The 14,267-nt window shown below is 48.8% G+C and overlaps 1 protein-coding gene across 1 annotated transcript; it reads left to right on the top strand.

Annotated features, from left to right (window-relative positions):
* Window positions 1-5,419: 5,419 nt before the first annotated feature.
* LOC141989813 (uncharacterized) lies at window positions 5,420-12,664 on the top strand. The gene is made up of 7 exons (XM_074956729.1): window positions 5,420-5,479; window positions 7,412-8,144; window positions 8,449-8,530; window positions 10,002-10,025; window positions 10,759-11,032; window positions 11,289-11,439; window positions 11,684-12,664. The coding sequence occupies exons 2-7, from the start codon at window positions 7,602-7,604 to the stop codon at window positions 12,089-12,091; spliced, it is 1,482 nt and encodes a 493-aa protein (XP_074812830.1). The 5' UTR covers window positions 5,420-5,479; window positions 7,412-7,601; the 3' UTR covers window positions 12,092-12,664.
* Window positions 12,665-14,267: the final 1,603 nt, after the last annotated feature.

Genomic DNA, 14,267 nt, shown 5'->3' with positions numbered 1-14,267 from the left:
AGGGGAAGGGGCTATAAAAGGGATTTTGTACAATGAGCAGCTGCGGTGTCCTTTCTGCGGAAAGGCTCCGTGTCTGAGTGTAGGGCGGCCGTAGGGAGCTCCTGCTCCGTACAGGTCAAAGGCAGGGTGTGAGTGTGGGCATTTGGGGCATATTGGGGCATCGCTCAAAGAGGGCAGAGTTAAGGTTGTGTTGGGCATTTACCATAACACCGTATTCCCTGAGGTTCCAAAGCTCGAGTGTTGCTGAGCTCGACGTTCCAGAAGGGCACAAGCTACCCCCGGGCAACCTTTACTCTGTGTTCACGACGGTTTTTGTCAGTGAATTTCCTAATTTTTTTGAACAGAAAGAAAATGTTGTTGCCAGGAGCTAGTGCTCAAGGAGGCAGCTGCAGGTCTCATGTCGCTGAGAAGTTCAGACGCTCCTGTGAATAACACCTAGCTCTTACACAGCGCTTTTCACCAGTAGCTCTCAAGGAGGAAAACATCATTATCCCCAGTGTACAGATGGGGAAACTGAGATGTGAGGTGACTTGGCTAAAGTCATCCACAGGCCCAGGGCAGAGCCAGGAATAGAGGCCAGTTTTCTGAGTCCCAGTCCACTGCTCTCTCCACTAGGCCAGATGGTCGCTATGTGATTCTTAACTGTCCCCCCTACCTCCTGCACACTGTTCTCATGGGATAATGGCCATGCGTTGCAATGTTTGCAGTGTAGATGCGAACAGGGCTGATGAGGGAAACCTCATCCATGATCTAGTTCCCAAAAGCTTGACGGTTTTATTACGTCGGTGCTACGGTGCCGTGAAGCATGTGAGAGAAGACTGCTGTGTCTCTCTCCTCCCCCACCACCCCAACATCTAGGCCCCCCCTAATATTTCCAGCTCCCCTTCCCATTCAGCCATCAGCATTTAACACTCCAGGGCTCAGCAAATCACAGGCAGAATCTGTGAACTTGAAGCCAGGTTGTTTTTGGCTGGATCTCGGGAACCCGTTGGTCAAATGGCCCCACGTCTGGATCCCCGACCGCAGCCCGTGCCACCATGGGGCCCACCCAGTGCCCAGGCAGTCTGAGCAGGGGCATGGAGTTTAGGCACTGTGAACAATCGAGCTTTAATTAGAGCTGGACTGGCCACGAACGACAGCAGAAGGTTCGGCTATAACAGGCACCAACCCTGATGTCTCAGAGCAGTTTGCAATCGTCAATGGGTTTATCCTCATGATGCCTCGGGGAGGCTGGGCAGGGCTAGAGTCCCCACTGTACACATGGGGAAACTGAGGCAGAGACGGTCCACATGAAATGATCAAGGTCACACAGAGAGTCTGTGGCAGAGCCAGGAACTGAACCTAGGAGTCCTCTGAGTCCCACAGCGACCCACTGCCCCATCCAGCTTACCTGCCCCTACATCTGTTCCTGAGCTCGGAGCATTTCTCCCCATGGTTTGTTCATGTGCAGCGACGGGGGCTACAGTCTGTGTCAGGGTGTGTGTGTGTCTGTGCAGCACCTGGCGCGACGGGGGCCCCAATCTCAGGGTCCTTGAGTCGATGCCCCGGCGGGCTGTGGCGCTGGGGTAGATGGTTACTGTACAGAGACAATCACCACAGTATCCCCCTGAGAGACCCCCCAATATCTCCCCAACCTCCCCCCTCAGAGACCCCCTGACATCCCCCCTCAGAAACCCCCAATTTCTCCCCAATCTCCCCCCTCAGAGACCCCCTGACATCCCCTCTCAGAGACCCCCAATTTCTCCCCAACCTCCCCCCTCAGAGACCCCAATATCCCCCAATCTCCCTCCTCAGAGACCCCCAGACATCCCCCATCAGAGACCCCCAATATCCCCCAACCTCCCCCTCAGAAACCCCCAACCTCCCCCCTCAGAGACCCCAATATCCCCCTAACCTTCCCCCTCAGAGACCCCCTATATCTCCCCTCAGAGACCCTCTATATCCCCCAACCTCCCTCCTCAGAGACCCCCAACCTTCCCCCTCAGAGACCCCCAATATCCCCCAACCTCCCCCTCAGAGACCCCTAACCTCCCTCCTCAGAGACCCCAATATCTCCCCAACCTCCCCTCTCAGAGACCCCCAGACATCCCCCATTAGAGACCCCCAATATCCCCCAACCTCCCTCCTCAGAGACCCCCTATAACTCCCCTCAGAGACCCCCAATATCCCCCAACCTCCCTCCTCAGAGACTCCCAACCTTCCACCTCAGAGACCCCCAATATCCCCCAACCTTCCCCTCAGAGACCCCTAACCTCCCTCCTCAGAGACCCCAATATCTCCCCAACCTCCCCTCTCAGAGACCCCAATATCCCCCTAACCTTCCCCCTCAGAGACCCCCTATAACTCCCCTCAGAGACCCCCAATATCCCCCCAACCTTCCACCTCAGAGACCCCCAATATCCACCAACCTTCCCCTCAGAGACCCCTAACCTCCCTCCTCAGAGACCCCCAATATCTCCCCAACCTCCCCTCTCAGAGACCCCGAGACATCCCCCATTAGAGACCCCCAATATTCCCCCAACCTCCCTCCTCAGAGACCCCAATATCCCCCTAACCTTCCCCCTCAGAGACCCCCTATATCTCCCCTCAGAGACCCCCAATATCCCCCAACCTCCCCCTCAGAGACCCCCAATATCTCCCCAACCTCCCCTCTCAGAAACCCCCAGACATCCCCCATTAGAGATCCCCAATATCCCCCAACCTCCCTCCTCAGAGACCCCAATATCCCCCCAACCTCCCCTCTCAGAAACCCCCTGACATCCCCCATCAGAGACCCCCAATTTCTCCCCAAGATCCCCCTCAGAGACCCCCAACCTCCCTCATCAGAGACCCCAATATCCCTCAACCTCCCCCTCAGAGACCCCCAGCCTCCCTCCTCAGAGACCCCAATATCCCCCCAGTATCTCCCCTCAGAGACCCCCGATATCTCCCCAACCTCCCCCCTCAGAGACCCCTCAGAGACCCCCAGCGTGCCACCAACATGATTTCCTCAGAGCCCACCCCGACATCCCCCTCGGGCCCCTCCCCCCGGTGACCGTTGCGGCCGTTACTCTCCCTCCCCCGCCCTGTGCTGGAGCCGCCTCCTCCCCGCCCTTCACAGCTGCGCTGCAGTGGGGGAGGGGAGTCATGGCGCCAACGGTCGCTGGGGGGAGGGGGATGTCAGGGGTCTCTGAGGGGGGAGGTTGGGGAGATATTGGGGGTCTCTGAAGGGGATTTGGGGGAGATGGGAGATATTGGGGATCTCTGAGGGAGATGGGGATATATTGGGGTCTCTGAAGGGGATGTTGGGGGTCTCTGGAGAAGATATTGGGGGGATACTGGGGGTCTATGAGGGGGATGTTGCGGGGTCCCCGTGAGGATATTGGGGTGTCTGAGTTGGATGTCGGGAGGTGAACAGGGAGGAGGTTGTGTGGTCCTTGAGGAGGGATATTGGGGGGGGGTCTTGGGGATGAAACTGGAAGGTCTCTCAGGGATATTTGGACATGTCTCTGAGGGGGGAAATTGGTGGGTTTCTGTGTGGGTTATTGGGGGGCTATTGGGGCATTTCTGAGGGGGCATTGGGATTCTTGGGGGATACCGGGGGGAGGGTCCCTGTGGGTATATTGGGGGATATTTGGGGTCTCTGAGGGAGATATTGTGTATTTCTGAGGAGGCATGGAGTTCTCTGAGGTTTAGTAGGGGTCTCTGAGGAGAAACTGGTGGGTGTCTCTGAGGGGAATATTGGAGGATCCCTGAGAGAGGGTCTGTCATAAATATAAAGGGAAGGGTAAACACCTTTAAAATCCCTCCTGGCCAGAGGAAAAACCCTCTCACCTGTAAAGGGTTAAGAAGCTAGGATAACCTCGCTGGCACCTGACCAAAATGACCCATGAGGAGACAAGATGCTTTCAAAGCTGGAGGGGGGAGAAACAAAGAGTCTCTCTGTCTGTGGGAGGCTTTTGCCGGGGACAGAACAGGAATGGAGTCTGAGAACTGAGTCAGTAATCTAGCTAGAGACGCGTTAGATTCTGTTTTGTTTAAATGGCTGATAAAATAAGCTGTGCTGAATGGAATGGAGATTCCTGTGTTTGTGTCTTTTTGTCACTTAAGGTTTTGCCTAGAGGGACTCTCTGTGTTTTGAATCTGATTACCCTGTAAAGTATTTACCAGCCTGATTTTACAGAGGTGATTCTTTTACTTTTTCTTCTATTAAAATTCTTTGTTCTTAAGATCCAAGGGTTTGGGTCTGTGTTCATCTATGCAAATTGGTGAGGATTTTTATCAAGCCTTCCCCAGGAAAGGGGGTGTAAGGTTTGGGGAAGATTTGTGGGGGGAAGACGTTTCCAAGAGGGCTCTTTCCTGGTTATATATCTGTTAGACGCTTGTTGGTGGCAGCAATAAAGTCCAGGGGCAAAAGGTAAAATAGTTTGTACCTTGGGGAAGTTTTAACCTAAGCTGGTAAAAATAAGCTTAGGGGTTTTTCATGCAGGTCCCCACATCTGTACCCTAGAGTTCAGAGTGGGGAAGGAACCTTGACATGGTCTGTGGAGGGGATATTGCTGGGTCTCCAGTCTAGGGCTTGTCTAGGAGTACAGGGTTTGGGGTTTTTTTTGACGTCTGTGCAACATGCCCAAACAACTGCATTCTTCTTTTTCCAATCATTATCTCTACAGCTTGTTTGTTGGACAGTCCTTCGTAACACATCAGGGTTGGTTACTTTGTCCCCACGGCGGACACCAGGTATTCTCAGCCAGCATCTCTGATGGAATGTGTTACGTTTCCTGCCGTGGGCTTCTAGCACTTGCCAAGTTTCAGAAGCATGTAACAATGTCAGTATCACATGGCATTGTATAATTTTTATCTTAGTTCTGATGTGAATCTCTTTATTTATTCAGATAGTCTCAAAAAACGCCGCTTACCTTCCCAGTTCTTGTTTTGACTTCTTTATGGAGTTGGCCATCAGCACTGATTGTGCTTCCAAGATGTACAACTTCGTTAACCATGCCATATTCTTCACCATCAATCAGATACGCAACATTATTGCTGACTCCTCTTTCAACAATCATGACTTTTGTCTTCTTTTGGCTGTTTCTTAATCTTCTTTGACGGCACTCCATTTGACATTGTAGTGGTCTTTTTCATGGCATCGTCATCTGTGTCCAACAGAACAATGTCATCTGCAAAGTTGATCTCTTGAAGTTTTTCTCTACTTCACATAACTACTGTATCTTCCTTTGATGTTGCTTTTTGCATCACGTAATCCATGCAGAAAAGGAAAAGTGGTAAGATACAACCCTGCCACACTCCAGTGATGATCGCAAACCAATCTGTCTCTCCACTTTCTGTCCTTACACAGCATTTTGAACCTTCATACAGCATCTTGGCCTGTGACACTATCTTTCTAGGAAGACCATATTGTTGCAAGATCTGCAATGGAGACCCTATGGATGCAGATGAAAGATTTGATGAAATCTGTGAAGTTCAAGATTCATCTTCTCTGGTAAGCAAGCCCTTTCTCAATCAATTGTCTCAGGGTAAAGATGTGATCTACACATGATGGTTTTGTGTTCATCCAGTACAGTTTTTCATTGATGACTACTTCGGTTCCGTTCAGTAGTACGCTACAGAACACTTCTGTGGTACTGAAAGTAGTGCCATGCTTCTGCTGAGTAGGGACCTAGCTGATGGTCTCAGCTTTAACAAAACTGTTTTTGGGGAGCGGTGGAGGGTTTGAGGAGACAAGTAGGAAAACAAGATCCTAAAAGGCTCAGAAACCCAAAGGTGAATAAAGAGAACCCAATGTTTTCTCCCTCCAAATCTCATGATTTTAAGCCATTTTCATGACTGTTGGATGTTTGTGATTGGCAACACTGGGTATCTCTCCCGGAGCAGGTAAGAGTCTATAAGTAGAGTACCGACATGGGAAACAGAAATAATAGGGAGCTCTTCAATCTAGCAGATAAAGGTATAAAATCCAATGGCTGGAATTTTAAGCTGGACAGGTTTAGACTCGAAAGAAGAATGAATTTGTTTGTAGTGTGGGGACTTAACGGCTGCAACAACCTACCAGGGGCTCAGGTGGATTCTCCTTCACTGGCAAGTTGTAAATCAAGATGGGACGTTTTTCTGAAAAATCTGTGTGATGCTGGCAGACCAGGTGCCAGCTCATGCCAAGGCCCCAAGGTCTCAGCCGAACACTGACAAATACACAGCTGGAAACCAGTCTGGCTCACCTGTGTGTCAGCAGTCTGTTAAGTTTCTAAGAATGTATTTAGGGTTCAGATTTTATGAAATGCTTGTAGGATGCTGCATGCATTAATCTCACTTATACCATCTGTACCCCATGTTCTAAGGTGGCAGGGAGTGTTTGTATTGTAATCCTCTGTAATTGTATAAATCGTCAAACAGGAAAGAAGCATTAATTAATGTACAATGCCAGCTTCCTACAGAAGGTGTTAGGGCCTGCCCACCAAGAAGGCTCATTGAATGCGCCATTGTGAAACCTCAAAGAACAAAGACTTTGTTAATTGCATTCCACCCCACCCAGTGAAGAGAAGACCTGTACATGGACTCATCCCATCAGCCTGAACTCTGGGATGAAGGGAATAAAAATCCCTGACAGGAAGAAACTGTGTCCTTTTGCTGCCTGGTCTCTGAGGGGCCAGGGTCACTAAGCATAAGCAAAAGATTCCCCAGTGCGTGGCAAGGGCTAGCCCTAAGGGATGTATAGAGCTTGCTCATTATAGAAGCTTCTGTCATCGTTTGGAACCTAAGGCTGTAGCTCGTTTGTGTGTGTGTTACCTGCTTTAACCTTGTAAATAACTTCTCATTTCTTTTTCTTAGTAAATCTTTAGATAATTTATTATAGGATTTGTTACAAGCGGGTTGTCTTTGGTATAAGATTTAGGATGCAATTGATCTGGGGTAAGTGATCAGTCTTTTGGGCTCGGGAGGAACCTGAATATTGTTGTGATTTTTGGTGTAAGGGACCATCTATCACAAAGGCAGGCATGTGTAGGTGCAAGATAGATCAGAGTATCCAAAGGGACTGTCTGTCACTCTATCTTAAGGCTGGTATAGTGCCAGAGGAGTTTACACTTGATAACTAGTTGGCAAAATCTAAGTATAGAATTCACAACCAATTTTTGGTTTGTACCCTGCTTCTTAGCAGTCTGCCCTGAGGTTGGTGCTCATGCTCTTGAGCTGCTCCAGACAGCCTGCCAATATGAACTAGGGTTAGGTTCAAACAAGAATGAATTCAGGGCAGTCCACTGGCCTGTGTTATACAGGACTTTTCAGCAGATGATCACAGTGGTCCCTTCGGGTCTTAGAATCTATGAATCTGTGAGTCCGAAAGAAGTGGAATTTGTCTCCTAATGACTCATGTTTTTACTATTGTATTATTGTGGTGGCGTCATTTCCGGTAAGTCAGATGCCGAAGGTCTCTCTGGCAGAAATAACCGGCCAATTCCGCCTGCAAACAACACTCCCTTCCCCCATGCAGCTCAGCTATGAGCAGGAGAGGAGGTGCCTTTACAGGAAATGCAGAGCTGAACCACTAGAGTTTGCCGAGGGACTGAGGAGGGCTCAGCCCTGCCAGGAGCCATCTGTGCCTCGCAGGGATGGCGGGCAAGTACCAGAGTGAGGCAGGAGTGCCAAGGGAAATGGAAGAGGAACAGGCTGAGTTTCCTTCACTTGTCCAGGTGTTACTGAAATGCTTCTTGGGGAACCATGTGTATCCCGAGCAAAAGGAACACCAGAGAAGGAAGCAGGAGTGCCAGCTGGTGCAAGCTCTGGTCAGCAGGATCATGGCTTCAGTGCGTAAGTGCAAGGTGGAGCTCTTCACGGGGGAAGCCATCCTGGTGGGCAGCCAAGCCCAGGACCTCCACGTCCAGACAGAGTCCAGCAGCAGCGACTACGACTTCCTGGTCCCCATCCATTACAACATGAACCTGATCCTTATGGGCAGCCTGTACAGCAAGCTGTACACCCCAAAAGGTCTTCTGCCTGTCTGGGACAGCTTGAAGCCCGAGGTGCCGGTGTACCGCTGGGGGAACAAGGTGGTGGTGGATTATAACAAGCTGATAATGAGAGATCTCTTGGAGAGGAAGACTGTAGAAATGGACCTCACAGAGGAAGACATAAAAACAATAAATAAGCAGCAGGTAAGTGAGATCATAGGGCATTCAAAAAGTCACTCCCGGCTAGCCCAGCTCTAGGATCTTCCCCCCGGCGCCCCCTCAGGTCTGCCAGTGCCCCTCGATCCTGATCTGCAGCCCCTGGCTAGCCCAGCCCGGGGCTTTCTGCCCCCACAGCTCTGCTGGCATCCCTTAGTCTCCACTCACAGCCCCCGTCTCTCAGCCCTGGACTCCCCACCACAGCTCTGCTGGTCCCACTCAATTCCGACCTGCAGCTTCCTCTTGATTTGGATTAAAGCATCTAAAGATGTCTTATTACACCCCTTTTCAGCTACAGATTTGGAAGAATGGCATTGATCCATTTCGTGTAATGAAAACATTGTGGGACTGTGTCCAGGAAGCTCTGACTAAAGGTAAGTTTCTTTGTGAATATTAATTCATTATTACTGCATCAATTAATTAAGGCCACAGGAAGATGATAAACACTGCCATAGAGTGTTTGTTTTGTTTTGCTTTCTTGGTTTTTTTCTATTAACTTTTAATTTTTTAAAATATCTCTATATATAAACAACAAACATAACAAACTATACGTAAACTTCTCGAGAAGCAATGTGCTTGGAGTCGGGCTCTCCAAGGTGGATGTGCACCCAGTGCCCTGGGATCATGGGGGTGTGGGGGTGGGTCGATACAGTGCACTGGAATTGTGTGTGTGGGGGGGTAGATGCTCTCACTGCACTGAAATCTTCAGAGGAGGGGGTAGTGGCTCCCAGCACACCAGAGTCCTAGAGGTGAGCTGGGGTGGGTGGATGCGCCCGGCACAATAGACTCTGGGTCGCCCGGTGTCCGGTTTACCTCCTGCCTCCCCACATCTGCTACATTAAAGAACCAAGAAAAGGAGGACTTGTGGCACCTTAGAGACTAACCAATTTATTTGAGCATGAGCTTTCGTGAGCTGAGCTGTAGCTCACGAAAGCTCATGCTCAAATAAATTGGTTAGTCTCTAAGGTGTCACAAGTACTCCTTTTCTTTTTGCGAATACAGACTAACACGGCTGTTACTCTGAAACCTGTCATTAAAGAACCAGTTAGTACCTGGGATTTTCTCCCCATGAAGATCCTTATACACTGTAATCAAGTCACCTCTTACTCTTTTTTTTTTTTTGATAAAGTAAAGAGATTGAGCTCTTTCCAGCCTCATCTACACAGAAAAGTTAGGTACATAGCTACGGCACTGAGGGGTCTGAATACTCCGTACCGCGAGTGCCATAACTAGGGCGACCTAAACCCCAGCAGCTCGAGTGAGGAATATTTTTCAGGTTTATCTTTTTGCCACCTGCTGAAAATTCATTCTTTAACTTCCCAAGCAGTTTGCCAAAGAGGTGCGACCTTGGTAAAGGGCATAACCCCACCTTGCACTGGGTAACCGTTGTGCTTTTATATCCATGTCCTGAGGATGTTCTTAATTCCATTTCCACCGGGCTTGTATTGCTGTAGCTCCAGTCAATTCCTTGCCAAGCGCAACAGCCCTTTAACATAGGTAGAACAGCACCCATGCTGGCAGGGGTTGTAAGGATTTTCCTATACTGGAATAAAAATCATCCCCATAAGTGAAGTAGTTAAACAGGGGAACGGTCGAGAGTGGAACAGGGCTAACTGATCGTATTTCCAGTGTGTGTTGATTTCAGCACTTAAGACAACCCCGTAGCTGTAACTGTGAGCTGGCCAAGACTTGATTAATATAGGCACAAAGAAATTCGACTTCTTCCAACCCTGCAGGAATCTCATCATTTTCTTCCAGTTTTACCTTTGTGATCATCCTTCTATATAAGACTCTGAGTGTCATAGATTTTAACTAGCCCTTTTCTTCTCCCATCTCTGTTTTTAGAGAGAAGCCTTACTACCGGAATTAGTAAGTAAAAATTATATACATTAAGGGACTCTGTAAGTGGAGAAATTATAAGCACGAGGGAAATACAGAAGGGAAAACTGTTAAATTGCGTAGGGTAAAATAGTAAATACATTGAAAAGGGGGCTGTGGGTCGGGTTTGAGGAGCACTGACAGAGCTGTGCGGGGTGGGAGAACTCCTGGCTGTGATAGTAGGGGCTGCTGGTTGGGGTTCAGGGCCACAAGCAGAGCTGTGCGTTGGGGAAGCCCACAGCTGTAATAGCGGGGTCTATGGGTCAGGGCATCGGCAGAGCTGGGGGGCATAAAGGGGGAAGCCCAGGGCTGGAGTTTAGGATTAAGGGGCACCAGCAGAGCTGTATGGTGAGAAATTTTTCACTGTTCCTTCATAATCTCTCTCGCATATTGGAGTTCCCAGCGTTAGGGATTAGGGAGTCAGGATTCCTGGTTTCTATTCTCAGTTCTTCCACTATCTCACCGTGTGCCCATGGAGATGAAGTTAGTTACACAATGTCAAAGAGACACAGAAATAGAATCCAGGAATGCTGGCTGCCAGCCCCCACTGCTCTCACCGCTAGACCCTGCTCCCCTCCCAGAGCTGGGAGAGAACCCAGGAGTCCTGGGATCTTGGCCCTCATTCCCTTAACCTTTGCTCTTCCATCATCTCAGATCTGCAAAGCTTTGACCTATGTCAACTGTTTGCTTTTAACTCCCACTCCTCTGTCTTGCCCTCTCCAAGGAAACATTAAACTGGAGAACACTGTGGGTATTACACCAGTTAGTCCAGCTGTGCAGCTCAGTGCAGAGGTGAATGGCCAACCTGTGTCTATAGACCTGGTGCCCACCATCCGGAATAAAGTGGACATGTCCATGGATTGGCCGCAGCAGGATCTCAGGTGGCTTTCCGACTGGTGGGACCGGGAGCAGGGCGCTGAGCAGAGAAAACCCACCTGGAATATCATGGAAATTTACAAAACTGGGACCGATCTGGTGGCCAAGAATTCATACTGGAGGTAAAAATGCAAATCTCATTTGTTCCAGCAGAAGGCAACAGAAATGCACACAGAGCAGGGCTCATCCCCTCCAGCAGGGGGCGCAGGGACACACACACACACACACACACACACACACACACACACACACACACACACACACACACACACACACACACACACCCCCCCCCCCCCCCCAGTGTAGGTTTGGGATGGGGGTCTGTCTGACCCTGTACTCCCATTCAGCCCTGCCCCATTTCCCTCCACCCCACTCCAGGCTGACCTTCTCCCTGGCTGAGACCCAGCTCCTCAAGGACATTGACGCCGATGGTGGGTGCAGGCAGAAGGTGTTGCGGGTGCTGAAGCAAATCAATATGGAAAAGTGGGTACCGCGCTACGGCAAAGTCCTGACCTCCTACCACCTGAAGGTAACTCAAACTGGGGAGCCACGGTAGGAGAGGGTGGAAAATGGGTGATAGGAGCATCCTCGGATATAGGGGAGAAAGATCTAGAAGGCTAGAGCGGGGGCGGGGGGGGGGGCTGGGAGCCAGGATTCCTCAGTTCTCTCCCCAGCTCTGGGAGGGGGGCCAGGAGCCAGGACTCCTGGGTTCTAGCCCTTGTTGTGGGAGGGTAGCAGTCTCTAGTGGTTAGAGCTGCATGTTTCTTTTGCAGATGGTTCTTTTTTGGGCTTCCCACCTCAACCCAGAGACAGAGAACTGGGCCATGGAGCTGGATGCTCTGGGGACCCTGCTGAAGGTGCTGGAGTTCAGCCTGGAGAAGAAACAGCTGCCCAGCTACTTCCTGCCTTCGATTAATTTCTTTGACTGGCACCGGAGTGAGGAAGAGAATTCCCTGAAAAACCGGGTGCTGGAGGTGCTCAGACTGGAGGTGAGGCTGATGAGATGCAGGCTAGAACAGTACCTCCAGCTGAGCTACGACCTGGCCAAGCCCCAAGGCCTGGGACCCTTCATCCAACGGGTGCGGGAGCTTGACGAGTTTAGAAGGAAGCATCAGAAAGACTTTGAAGAGTTCAAAAACCTGAAGATATCTTTTGACACAAGCCTCTTCAGGGAGTTGTGAGCAACCTCTGCTCCCAACGTAGATATTTGGGCTTCTGTCTGAACTGACATACCCCAATGGATCTGCAATTGCTCTGGATTTACACTGGGGGAACGGATACTTTACTTCAAAACCTTGAGATATGGAACAATAAATAGTGTCAGGTTCTTTTCATAGGTCTTCTGGGTTTTGTGAGAATAGGGCTCACATGGGGTGACTCTGGCATGACCCCAGCATAACTGAGATCAGAATCCAGCCCTGATCTCATTGCAATCAGAGGTGACTGCAGATTGACCCTGGCCTTGCCTTCATTGCAGGCAGGTGGTGACTCCAGCTCGGACCCCACTGCAGTCAGTGGATATAAGAAGATCCAATGGCTGGAAGTTGAAGCTGGACAGGTTTAGACTTGAAATAAAGTGCAAATTGTTAACAAGTGATGGTAATTAACTATTGGAACAACTTAGAGAGTCAGATTCTGAGGCCAGAAAGCTTCATTGTGATCATGTATTTTGACCTCCTGTATAACACGGGTCAAAATAATTCCTGGAGCAGATCTTTTAGAAAAACATTCAGTCTTGTTTTTAAAATTCTCAGTGGGGGAGAATGACCCGTGGTAAATTGTTCTGATGGCTAATTAGCCTCACCATTAAAAATCGATGCCTTAGTCCCTGTGTGAATTTGTCTAGCTTCAACTTCCACCCTTTGGCTCATGTCAGACCTTTCTCGGCTACACTGAAGAGCTGATTATTAAATATTTTTTCTCCATGTAGCTACTTATAGACTGGGATCGAGTCACCCCTTAACCTTCTCCTTGTGAAGCTAAATAGACTGATCTCTTTGAGTCTGTCACTCTACGGCAGATTTTCTATTTCTTTAATCATTCTCGTGGCTCTTCTCTGAACCCTCTCCAGTTTATCAACATCCTTCTTGAATGGTGGGCATCAGAACTGGGCACAGTATTCCAGCAGCGATCACTCCAGGGCCAAATAGATTGGTAAAATGACCTCTCTGCTCCTACATGAGATTCCCTTGTTTATGCATCCCAGGATCTTTTGGCCACTGTGTTGCTCTGGGAGCTCCTGTTCAGCTGATTGTCAATCACAACGCCCAAATGTATTAAGTCACTGCTTCCCAGGATAGAGTGCCCCAGCCTGTAAGCATGGCCTGCATTCTTTGTTCCCAGAGACATGCATTACATTTCGCTGTATTAAAATGCAGGGTTGGCTTAAGCCCAGTTTACCAAATGATCTAGATCACTCTGAATCAGTGCCCTGTACTCCTCATTGTTTTCCACTCCCCTAATTTTTTGTGTCATCTGCAAACTTGATCAGTGATGATTTTATGTTTTCTTCTAGGTCATTTATAAAGATGTTAAATAGCATAGGGCTAAGAACCGTCCCTGCGGGACCCCACTGGAAACGATTGGTTTGATGACGATTCCCCATTTGCAGTTACATTTTCAGACCAATCAGTTAGCTAGTTTTTAATCCATTTAATGTGTTCCATGATGATTTTATATCGTTCTACTTTTGTCATCAAAATGTTGCCCGGTACTAAGTCAAACACCTTACAGAAGCCAGGTATATTACGTCAAAACTATTACCTTTATCAATCAATTTGTAATCTCATCAAAAAAAGATATCCGGTTAGTTTGACAGGGTCTTTCTTCCATAAACCCATGTTGCTTTGCATTAATTACATTATCTTCTTTTAGTTCTTTATTAACCGATTCCCATATCAGCCACTCCATTATCTTGCTCAGGATTGATGTCAGGCTGACAGGACTATACTTACCCAGCCCATCCTGTTTACTCTTTTTAAAAATGGGCACAACATTAACTTTCTTCCGGTCTTCTGGAACTTCCCCAGTGCTCCAAGATTTACTGATAATCAGCATTAACAGTCCCGCAAGCTCCTCAGCCAGCTCTTATAAGACTCTTGGATGCAAGTTATCTGGACCTGCTGATTTAAAAATGTCTGACTTTGGTAGCTTCTGTTTAACATCCTCCAGAGATACTAGTGGAATGGAAAGAGTTCTCATCACCATTTGCTTTAGTTAATACAGACAAATATAATTGGGATTATAGAAGAAATCAATATGCATAAGTATAAGAGAGTTGAATCAACGGATCATATATTATACTACAAAACAGTGTCATAAGGTATAATATGAAAATTGGAGACTCACTGGCCATGA

The sequence above is a fragment of the Natator depressus genome, chromosome 6 (assembly GCF_965152275.1).
Source record: "Natator depressus isolate rNatDep1 chromosome 6, rNatDep2.hap1, whole genome shotgun sequence".
NCBI lineage: Eukaryota > Metazoa > Chordata > Testudines > Cheloniidae > Natator > Natator depressus.
Note: the sequence above shows the minus strand (reverse complement) of the source record. Positions and strands in the feature narration are given on the sequence as shown.

What these genes read in the sequence shown, in the direction of transcription:
- LOC141989813 (XM_074956729.1), top strand. Translation starts at nt 7,602, where the DNA reads ATGGCGGGCAAGTACCAGAGTGAGGCAGGAGTGCCAAGGGAAATGGAA. An exon ending in AAACAATAAATAAGCAGCAG is followed by an intron (nt 8,145 to 8,448) that starts GTAAGTGAGATC and finishes ACCCCTTTTCAG; the next exon opens with CTACAGATTTGGAAGAATGG. An exon ending in AAGCCTTACTACCGGAATTA is followed by an intron (nt 10,026 to 10,758) that starts GTAAGTAAAAAT and finishes GCCCTCTCCAAG; the next exon opens with GAAACATTAAACTGGAGAAC.